The sequence below is a fragment of the Oxyura jamaicensis genome, chromosome 5, assembly GCF_011077185.1.
Source record: "Oxyura jamaicensis isolate SHBP4307 breed ruddy duck chromosome 5, BPBGC_Ojam_1.0, whole genome shotgun sequence".
Taxonomy (NCBI): Eukaryota; Metazoa; Chordata; class Aves; order Anseriformes; family Anatidae; genus Oxyura; species Oxyura jamaicensis.
Window position 1 is genome coordinate 10,922,150 of NC_048897.1, and position 12,096 is coordinate 10,934,245.

Below are 12,096 nucleotides of genomic sequence, written 5' to 3' on the forward strand. Positions count from 1 at the left end.
CCCCCCCCCCCCCCCCCCCCCCCCCCCCCCCCCCCCCCCTTCTTCAATGCTATATGAAATGCAGCTGTTCTCAGAAAGCGTGCCTTTCCAACAAATCCACATCTCTCCCTAACAGTTTGTCTGTACAACTGTGGACAAGAAAAAAAAAGCATTTGAAAAAATATTTATTCAAGTTCCCCTGAGGATTTATTTTCTACCTGAAGATACTTAAATTTGGAAAAACTCTGTTGTACCGGTATCCTACAATATGTACATACTGGGCTCTGAAATGCAATCTTTCTCTGCTCAACCCTCTGTTCTTAACAAATCCCTGTAATTTGGTAAAAACACAGCCTGGGTCTTGACCTATTCGTATCTTCAGTAAGGACAGTCAATCATTAAATATTCTTGTTCCCAGAGGTGTTCCCCTTCGTACAAGTATGTGCTTTTTTAATTCATGATGTGTCCAACTAAGTATTTCTTGTGTAAATTGTGTCTCTGAAAGACATGTAATTGACTAGGTATCATGTGAAGCTACACCATAGATGTAGAATAGTTCAAATGATACAGCAGTTTACACCTATTGCCAGATCAAGACACTGTACTAAGTGAAATTGCCAAGTCAAGCATACTACTAACATGTGTGGGCTACTGGGGTACCACTGAGGTTCTTGAGGTTCATTTTTATAAGTTTAAATACATTTGAGAAAAACATCACTAAAGCAGTCTTTTTTTAGAGCAATGATACAGATGATTAGAATGATCTTGATTTTCAAGAATTTGAAATAGAAAGCTTCATTTAGGATTTCGTAACAATCATCTGTATTTTTTGAGAAAACCACAATAGCACTAAGATATGGATTTATATATGTAAGTACAGTTGAACAAATATTTTGGATAAGAATGTAGCTTTTTTAATTTAAAAAATAGAAATAAAAATTCTAACATTGAAAGACCTTGCGTCAATGGCTATACAATGCAAACCAACGTTAACGCTCCCTTTGGAGAATAAACTAACATACCCACATACATAATCCCTGTAACTGACTTTTACAGATCTTTGTCACTGCTTATTGGAAAAAATGGTTAAGGTGCAACACCTTTCTACAGACATCTGAGATACTTCATTAGTATTACAGGACTTCTAATAACACTTGAGCTGTGAACAGTGAAGTAAACCTGAGCTGTTCTGTCCAATGCATACGGAGCTTGAAGCTATATAAATACTACCTAACTTCATGGCAACAGAAGAACTATTTAAGTACCAGCATGTCAAAATGCTCATTATGCAATAATTATGGCATCCCCTGGAATGATTTTACCTTTGACTCACTGATACGTTTTCTCCAACTTTCACTTGTCCTAAACGTACTTTTTCCCTGGGAGGCCCAACCACATTTATAGAGAGAAACTGGTGGGACTTCAGTGGAAAGCAAGCAAAATGTCTTTAAAGGTGGAAATGGCAGATGATCATGAGAAATAAATAACCCTGACTAAATCATGTTCCTTCCTCTTGATCTTCATTATCCATTTACATGAATGTAAATCGTGTGGAGCCAGGAGCTGGACTCGATCCTTGGGGGTCCCTTCCAACTCAGGATATTCTATGATTCTCTGATTCTACTCTGAACAGCAAGCAGAAAGAATACTTTTTAGCATAGTACAGCGTAAGAGGGCATAGTAGATGGGACTAATGGAATTAAATTAAGAGAGAGAAAATTTAAGATAAATACAAGGGAAATTTCCCTTGAAAGTTAGATCTATTAGATTGCATTATAATCTCCTAAGGGAAACAGTGAAAGCCCTGATCCCTTGAGACCTTTAAATCTCGACTGGATAGAAATGGAGGAGTGAGGACTGCAATGTATTGGGCTGACAATACAGCAGCCTAGCTCTTTCACATGCCATAGAATTTGTGACTGGCCGGATAACAAATACAAAGAGGCAGGTTCTACCCCCGGTAGTCCAGTAGTAACTTACACTTCTGTGCAGCCACCTCACCCCTTTCCTCTTTCACAGCCTCTGCCATTCCAGTATTAGGTGGCCAATGTTTTGCCCCTTCGTTACCTCTTAAACATGAATAAAATAGTTTTCCTCAACATGAAATACCTTAAGACCCCCAACTGTTGTTTCTCCTTCCTCCTTGAATTTGTCACCTCTTAGGCAACTTAGCCAAGGTTTGAATGCACAGTTTTAGATGTGGAAAAAAAGGACAGTTATCCCAGCTCTCCAAGAAACCTATTTTGCAGATTTAGTTTAGAAATCATAGTAGCTATTTTTGCAGATATTCCCTATTTTAAGCTCATGCAATTTTTTCTGCTGCCAACTCTAATCTTTGTGAGTTTCACAACACAAATTTCTCTTTGAAACTGTCTCTTTACACATTACACATTGTTAAAAAATGTTAACTTGAGGCTCCCTAAATCAAGTCATAGTTTGTTTATTATCAACAAACAAGGGATGGAAACACAGGCAGGGAAGCCCATGGACAAAAGGATTATGCAAAGAACAACTGCTAAATTACCATAAGCATGGTGAACTGCACATCCAGTCCACCATGGATAACTGGTCTTGATAACTTCTAGTCTTCTAGAGATATTCAGGAAATAGCCTGCAAAAGTCAGTCTTCTGACTTCCTTTGCTGTCATGATGACATATGACTGCTGATCTTACAAATTTCTAAGCACACCTTTCCCTCCTGGAGACCTACCACCCCTGGAAAACTATCTAGCCAAAATATGTCTCTATTATTTTGCTCTTCCACATGAAAAAATAGCCAAACATGAGAAGAGTTTTCTGACCCAAAGATAAATGTATGGGGGCATAGCGGCCTTTGTAAATGTGGAGTTACTAAGAGAAAAAAATATCCATGTATTATTTAAAAATAAATTTAAACTTACAGACTGAAAAGCACACATTGGCACTAAGTAACACTACGTAGTTTTAGAAAAATCCTTGAAGGATTTTAGTTCTATTAAAATTTCAGGGGAATATAAGGCAGATATAATTTGCTTTTTATATATCTGCAGATGTAAGGTTTTATACAACTTAATGATTCACCTAAAATGCCTCCCGAGTCAAATATATCTAATAAACTATGTGATATCACAAATTATTAACCCAAAACATCTGTAGAATTAAGAAATGAAAAACAAATTCATAGCAGAACCAAAGAGAAAAAAATACCAATCACAACCTCCATTCATGCTCTGAAGTTTCTATATTTCTATTGAAGGCTTTGGCATTGCAAATGCCAAAACACAGAGAACAACTGTATTATTTCCAGTGCATAAAGTATAAATGACACTATGCCTTTGAGAAACACAGCACAGAACCCACAGGAGCAGACCATAGCTCTTGGCAGGTAGGTGAAAGAGAATATACTTTAAATGTTGTGTGCTTGTTTAAAAAAGTGTGCTTGTTTGTCCTTTGAGATCCTGGCCTTATATTGTTTTAATGATTTCCAATCTCAGAAAAAAAAATAAATTGAATTCCGTTTTCAAAAACAATTTACAGACTACATCTACACTGATGATACCAGCATACTAGAATTACAAGTTACAGCACACATTTTAATAGACATAAATTACAACTAACAGAGTTCCTACCTAATCATTATGCAGTTTATTAATAAAATAAACATTACTTTCAAATCAAAGTTTTTTTTTCCTAAAGGTGTTTCAAAAGTTGTTACATTGATAAATTAATTTTAAAGACCATTATCAAGTTGTCATTCCAAGACTGATTATTCTACAATTGCTATAAAGCTTTTAAGTCAGAACTTCGATGAAATACTTTTTCACTGATCAAGTTAGTTTAAAACACTGTATAAGGGTAGTTTTATTTCATTATATTATTATAGGCTCTGAACCCTTGAATGCAAACAATTTCTTCTGCAGGCCAGGGACACAATGGACCCCCTTGAATCCCTAACTTTCATAGTTCAAGCTTTCAGAACCTATGTTTTAGGATACCCATGGGGTTCACAATTTTAGGTGGTGAGTCTTAATGGGGGGAATATTTGTAACACTACCAAATCAAGCCACCCTGCCTGGGCCAGCTTCACCTACAATTGCAAATGAATGTTACCATTTCCCAAAGTCTGAATGAGCTGGGTTTTCACGTGCTCTATGAATGCGTTTGGACTCGTTTTCTAACAAAGGTACATCAGACATTTAATACACACTCTGAGGAACAAAATACCCTCTACATTCTTCTATGTAAAAGAACAGTTTCAAGGATCTCATCACTCCCTCTTCCAAAGCAAACATTCTTAGCTTAATAGCATACTTGATAGTGGTGAAAATAACATTCTAAGTTTTTCAAACGTCAAGCATCATGAATTAAAAAAAAAAATCCAGACATAGATTAAACTTGTTCATACACTATATTTCTACACACGGATCAAAAGAATTCAAAATCATCACAAATGATAGAGTTTATATTTTTGACATTATAATTTTCCCTTCTCCTTCAGTAGAAGAATTTACTTTATGATGACATCCTAATATGCTTCTTTGTCCCTGGTTTAATGCCTCCTCTGCCCAGAAACAGTTGTAGATCCATATCTTGCCAGGTTGTCAGCTTCAGCAGTTATTTTTCTCAACCACCATGCAGAAGTGGACAGAGTCAAACAGCCTTACAAGTTTTGCTCTTGGACCCTTCACTCAGAGGGTCCAAGCTCTCAGAACTAGGAAAGCTGGGATGGTCTCCTGTGGAGTACATCCTCTGATCCATAAATATGTAATTCAGATAGATACATAAACAAGAACACGAATATTTTAATTTGAAAATCCACTCCTCTCAGATAGGGTACTTTTTGTGCTCTGTATGTGCAATTTATAACACAACCAATGTGTTACAGACAGGCCCAACCAACAGTGCTAACTTTTATTATAGCATCCTATTCCATTCCTATGCACAACTATGTACATTTTGGTTGGTAGTAAAGAGAAGCAAAGGAGTCCTGGGGAGGTTTGAACCAATCAAAAAAACAAGTAGATGCAGTATCTTTTTTTTTTTTTTTTTTTTTTTTTTTTTTTTTTTTTTGGTACTCTTAACAGTATTCAAGCCATTCAGTCTCTGGGAAAATTATTGAGGAATTTTTGCTTATGCTTCTGGTTTGCACAAAGCAGTGCAAAAATGAAACTGGTTTGCTCCTGAGTGGGACTGTGTGGTAAGAGCTGGTAGCAATGGTATGGGACAACAGCAAATGGAGAGTCCCTTCCTTCATGAGAAATACACATAGTAATAACAGAACTCCATCATAAGAGACCTCCTATTTCTGTGGTGCTGGGAGGATAAAAAACACCCACTTCTTACAAAGAAAAGATGTGTGTCAGTTCTTCATTGCATTACCTTACAGGAAACAGTTTTAGATCAAGTGCAGTATTTCTGTATTGGTCAGCACAACAGTACCGCGAGTAACAGAACATATACCTGGATTTTCTTAGTGTATTTTTTCTTTCTCAGTAAGTCACCAAAAAGTCACAGGAAAGTGTAGTTCAAAAGAACAGTCAAAATTGTTTTTAGAAACCTATATTTTTCCCACTGTCAGCAATTGTACACACTCTGGCTGCAGACTGTACCACAGGTACCATGGAGTGCATCAAATGACAGCAACATTTTGTTCTGAAGTTCTCAGGCGCTTTACCTCAAAAACCAGGAAGATTTACACAGATGTTATTTGGTTTCCAGATTTTGTAAGCGGAATACTACAACTGAAAATATACATGTATTCCCTTTAAGGTTGATTTCTGCCTTCCTATTAATTCCTTTTATTTGGTTATGTTATTTGAAAACTGCTGGTTTCAATTTATACCTCTGAATAGTACATTCTGCAGACTGCTTCCTATATAAAACGACAAACATTCAGGAACTGATGCATACACAAAATATCTTTCACGATAACAGTATAAAACTCAGAAACTGAAACTAACGACAGGCTAAACTGATTTAAAGCAAAATCCTTAGGGAAGCAAGAGATTACTCCAGTCATGGTGCTCAGAGTCTTTATCATGATCATCCTACACATATTATTGTATATTTTGAGGAAAAAATCTAAATTGGCTGCAATGGACATTGGAAGGAAATGCCCATCCAGCAAAAGCATTGTACATAACTTAGTCCTTTCAGAATCTTGAATCTTCAGTAAAATCACTGTTACCATGCTACCACAAAGACAGCCCATAGATTAGCCCAAGGCATGTGTATGTAACCTTACTTTCAATGAGAACAGGTATTTAATACTTCTATAAACTGACATTTTCCAGAAAATAATATTTTCCAGGGAGATAAGAATGATTTTTTTTTCAGACGTAGCACACTTGTTACAAACGGATGATCAGTTACCACAATGAATCACAGAAGCATCGTAACATTACCAACACAATTTCTTAAGGGTGAAAATACAACCTATTTTCTGTATGAACGTGTTTGCTGTTTACAGCTAAGAAAGTGCTGAGCCATGATGTGGCCAGAAACATTTCTATTGGACACAGGAAATTTTCTATTCCATTTTCCTTTAGATAATACAACTCTCAAAACTCTCATATCTTAAGAAGAATTTTTTTTTTTTTTTTAAAGAACAGCAATGCCATCTGAACTTCTGAAATGAAAGCTATGCTCCAAGTTGAAGATCATCTGTTTTGGCACATCTCATCCTAGATGTAGCCTACCCTTCATTTTGTAGAAAAATTGATGCTCAACTGTACGGGGACTCGTTGCGGGAAATTCTGTGGAGTTCAAGTTGTAACTGCAGTAAGAATGAAATTCCATTTTGTCCTATGGTTAATAATTATAACTGTGGTGTACCTGGGTATTGGGGCTGTGCCTGTGTGCGGACGCAGTGCGCTTAGCTGTTAACTCCCTGGGTGGCCCAGGAACTCCCCAATTTGTGTCTGCACAGATGAGATAATGGGCAGATTGGGGATAACTGACCACCTTGAGAAGCGGCAACTGCCTGAGTGCCTTGCCACCTTCACAACAAAATGCTCTACTAATTGTTTCAGGAGCTCTCCGGGTGGGACCTTCACACGGTCCCAAGGAATCCTGCAGGCAGCTCTTGCTGGGCCACGGCCAATAGATAATCACTACATGTATGCTTCAGAGCACTGATTAACATCCGGGATGGACAATCTTGCCAGGCCATACACAAGAATTAACTAGAACATGAGTCTGGGGAGGCCTAGCAATTTAAGCTGAAGATGTCATTACAAGGACACTTGTAACAGAAACTTGCATTGCCATCCTGTTCGAGAGATTTGGCTCCTCATGTGAACATCATCTTATGCATAGATTCCAGTAAATTAGTGTTGGGGGGCGGGGGGGGTGGGTGTTTTTTGTTTTCAGTAAACATGCTACCTTGAAGTGTCTACATCACACCATTTCTCAAAGTGGCAAAGATGTAAAAAAGCAAGGCTGAGCGACAAGAAAATTTTAGATTTAATCCTTTACCAATCACTTTCATTGGGACCCTAAAATGACAATCAATAATTTTACACACCAGAACTTTTGTAGGACATTCACAGCTTTGTCCTTGTCTCCTCTGCCAAACTTTTCCCAGCCAATAATAAGAAAAGGAACAAGTACATTCTTCTGTTTTCCTGTCCCTTATTTCCTTTTCTTAGACAGCAGAGATTTTATTCATGAATGCAAAATATTCTCTCTTTATGGCACTAATTTTGTTATTGTAACATACTTCCAACAAAACAATATCACAGGTGGTGAAATTGATAATTTCTGCCAAGGGCTAAGGCCTTGTCTCTACTAATAAAAATAAAAATACTAATCTACACTGAGTTTTCACTCTTTCTACGACCAGAAAATCTGCACCAGTGACGAATAATAGTTACGAGATTCGCTACTGCAGATGCGATTTGTAGAAAATAACCAACATACTTCCTTTCCTTTTTCAGGTTAGTTTGCTTCGGGTGTCTGTACTACGAACTCATGAGCCTGAAACCTAAACTTACTTATTTATTTATTTAATATTAAGCTCCTTTTAGTTCACCCAATCTCAGTTTAGGGTGACTACCCGTATAACTGGCAAAAGAAGAAAATTAGTATAAGTATTCTCCCAGAGACCTTGATCAGTGTTGTCTTTCAATGCTCAGTCTAGGGAAATTTTAACATTGAGCTTAATGTGAATTGAAGTTCACATACTTCTGTTTAAACACAGATTAGGATTTCTGTCAGACAAATGCCACTGAAAAGTTGACAATCTAATTAACACAAATAACTCTATCTTCCCACTATAAAAATGCTCTAATTTTAATAATTTTAATAATTCAATTCTGCTGTGTAGAAACGAATGATAGCATATGCCATAAAAATAATTGTATCATCGAATTGAAATTGGCTGTTCTTTAGACATTTTAGTTCTTCACAGAAATAAAGAAAAAAACACACACACACACACACCCCGAATATCCACCTTGTTTCAAAAAATGGTAATCCCAAATCACGTAACATCTCAGGTACACTCCCGCAATTAGAAAAAAAGATTTCCTTACCACAAATTAATATAATTATCAGCAGATATAATACAGTGTACAGCTGGGAAACTAAGTACCTACAAGGGAAATTGGAGTTGTGCAAGTATCCACATACTCATTTATTCTGACTACCCTTAGCAATGAACCAGAGCCAGGCTGAGGGCTACCAGTCCATATTCCAGTCAACAAGTTAGATGGTTTTGGCCTCACCTCCCAAAGTTGGAAGCAATTTGCAGCAAAAGAGCTACTGCTCTCCTCCACATGGATGGAGAGGAAAAAGAACCTGAGCATTACTGGTGCCAGTGATTTGTCAGGTTCCTGGGACAGCACAGGTATATGTTTCTTTTTATCCACTCAGAACTGAAAATTACTATTTTACTCAAAAATTCATGTTTCCAAAAGTTTCACGTTGTAAGGGGAAAACAAATTGAAATCACCACTGCCTCTTCAGAGGTCTGATATCACTATCTACTCTGTATTTTCAGAGCACCTGCAAACATAATGGGAATCCACATTAGCACATATGAGTAAATATATGCAGTACAAGACAAAAATCCAGACTCTCTGCCAAACATTCTAAAATCTGCAATGTAAGGCAAGACTGCAAAGTCCTCGTATTTTATAGCTTATGTGCACTTAATCTAGTTGCTGTCCATAGGCACTGCTACAATAAAAATGTTTAAGAACAAAACACACAAAAGAGTTTGCCATACAGCTGAAATTCTGAAAACAGGTTTCCATTAGGTTCTAATGTTGCACAGGGTTAGCTTATGTTTAAATGATTAATTTAATAATGGTCACTCCAGTACTACAGTAGGGAGTAGGATGACAGTTTTTCCTGTAATGCATCGCGTGACTTCCTGGGACTGTCAAGCAATTTCTCACCATCAGATTATCACACAATGGCAATGAAAACAAGCTTGGGGTGTTTGGTTCTCTGATGCAGGTTCACCTAATGCATTGTTTTATCCAGCTACAGTTTCTAGCTCATTGGCTACAAATAGTACTCATCACTTCTTACAACTTACTTTGGCAAGAGCCTAAGATTTGGGCAGAGGGATATTCTTAATTTTCTATTCTTTTTTTTTTTTATTTTTTTTTATTTTTCCCTTCTTGCCAGATACAGTCATTTACTTATCCATTGAACAGCATACACTGATCTCTATTCTCTACCTATAGCATAACATGTTGGTTTTGAGGACATAATATTTGGTTTAATTCAGGTCTTTGTTCACCTCCTCATAAACAGAAGCAGTTCTTGGAAGAATTCAGCGTAAGCATCATGATGTTTATCAAATATTTCTCAATCTCTAATTCTAGCCTGTAATATATTCTGAAGATTATTCATCCAAGTGTTTTCTACTTCCACCCAATGTTTTAGCTTTTTGCACAAGAACAAGGTTAGTGATAGTTGTATTAATTACATGACAGAAAAGCATATCAAGTAAAATGATTGAAATAATGATTTCAAATATTTTATTTACATGACTCTGTGCTATATTAAAACTGTGGGGAAGAGAATAAGATCTCCTTTCTAGTAGGGAAGCTTTCTTAATGTTATAACATTGTAAAAACCCTAGAATTATCCACAGAAAAAAATATATATACATATTCTTTCTCTTTTTGCTATCAGAATTTTCTTTCATTTTTGGAGATAATTTTTGAATTGCAATGTAAATTTGGCTTTTAATTTAGTTTTTAAAAAGCAATCAGTATATATTTCAAATACAGGAATAATTTGTTGGTGTTTTCATTAAAATAAACTGCAATGCTGCAAATCTTACATTAAAATATAGATGAACACTAGTAATTAAAAAATAATAATCAAATAAAAAGCACAGCAGAACACTTCAATTACTGATAGCAATCACAGTATAATCTTGTCCTACCAAGTGTGTCTCCAGGTACAGTTTAAGGCTGTCTGTCTCCGCTTTAGGAGGAGTCCAATTCTCTGTTGTTTCCATGGCTTCATTTAACCAGTGAATGAATTCATCCAGCTTGCTTACAAACCCCTTACCAGATAAGAAAAAAGAGAGAACAAGAGAAGCATATTTGTTAGTAAAATGGCAATCTGAACATGTATGCTCTATTTTTTTTTAATGCTAAGAGAATATTGTATGGTAAACATTTGCCTTTTACAAGCATACAAGGAAAAAAAAACAGCAAGTAGCCTTCTAATAAATGAGGAGCAGAACAGTGTTTTGGGGGGATAATATAAGGTGACATTTTGGGACAGGACAATGTAAAATCCATACGACTGCGATGAAATGGAAAAAACAGCAAGGTTTTAGAAGGGGGGTATATGTGAAGCTGCATATAGATTACAATGACCATTGATCTGAAGACCTTGCACTGGGGAGACCGAGTGTAGCATGAGCACTTTTGGTTGAAAAAAGTACTGAACAAAGCTGCATTAACAAGATATACATTGTTAGATTGAGGGAAGAAACTACTTGTCAGAACTTGGGTCTTGTGATTCCTGTTTTGATCCCTGGGTTGAGACTCTGAGAGACAAAATCAAACAGTAGGTGAGGCAGAATATATAGCATTTAATATAAATATCGCTGATTGCATATGAGCCACACAGATGGTGCTCCTGAGAAGACAGGAGCTCCTGCTTCTCAGGAGCACCATTTATTGCAAGATTAGTACCAATTATATTGTCTGATTAAAAATAGTGCCCCTGAATTTACATGATTGGATGATACTATAGGCACATACTGAGTAGAGATAATTTTACTGAAGTCTTATTCACTGCAAAGCAAGAGAGTAAATGGAATAAACTGACCGTGATGTTTATAGGCAGCCTGAAAATTAACTCTGAAGAGGAATGTCCATCTATTACAAGCATCCTAAAACTGGATTAAGTTATGTGTAATGCAGGTTATATTATTAGCTATTGACTGAATTCTAGAGTCTGGTGTGAATTTTAATTTCTGGTTGGTCAACAATTCAGTATACACAGTACCTCACTCTTATTGCTTTATTTATGGAATGATTTCTGGTAATTATTAGGCCATTCAGATAGCTAAAATGAAGCTAATAGTAAAACTTTCAAAGATTCCTGAGTCACTTAGGACCCCAAATCCCCTTCTCCAAAGCGGCACATGAAACCGGAATTCAAACTGAGATAGAAACAGGAGTTAGGGCTTTGGGGGAACAGCTGTGTTATATAAAGAAGTACAATAGTTTAAAAAATAAATAAAAAATAAATAAATAAACAGGTCAAGCAGAGCTGAACATCCTTTAGAACTCACAGTAGTACAGCCATATTGGTCCAACAGTGTGCCAAGAAGCAGTGTCCACTAGTCATCCCCTGCCTTAAGGCTCAAGTGGCAGTCCTCTGGCAGGATGCTCCAGTGCACACTGTAGATATGCACACTGTAGATATGTCAGCACTCACTGGGCACTCTGAAGGCCTTGTTTTAATTATCATTATATCTTTGATGAGTCACTATGAGCGCTCAGAATGAGAATGAGTCTATTGCCAACTCTCTCTATAGAACCCACCATATCCGAAATCACTATAAGGAAATAAACTGTCGTTCAACAATTTTCACTATTACTGGGACATTCTACAATGGGGGAACAAGACAGAAGACACAACCCTGACCTCAGGCAA

General features: G+C 36.7%; 1 protein-coding gene across 6 annotated transcripts in view; it reads right to left on the reverse strand.

Moving 5' to 3' along the window:
• AKAP6 (A-kinase anchoring protein 6) overlaps positions 1-12,096 on the reverse strand; it is a 273,748-nt gene that overhangs the window by 149,436 nt on the left and 112,216 nt on the right. For all 6 annotated transcript variants that reach the window (XM_035328142.1, XM_035328137.1, XM_035328139.1 and 3 more), the window contains one exon: positions 10,364-10,486. In XM_035328142.1, the coding sequence (XP_035184033.1) occupies positions 10,364-10,486 (123 nt within the window). The remainder of the gene's footprint in view (positions 1-10,363; positions 10,487-12,096) is intronic.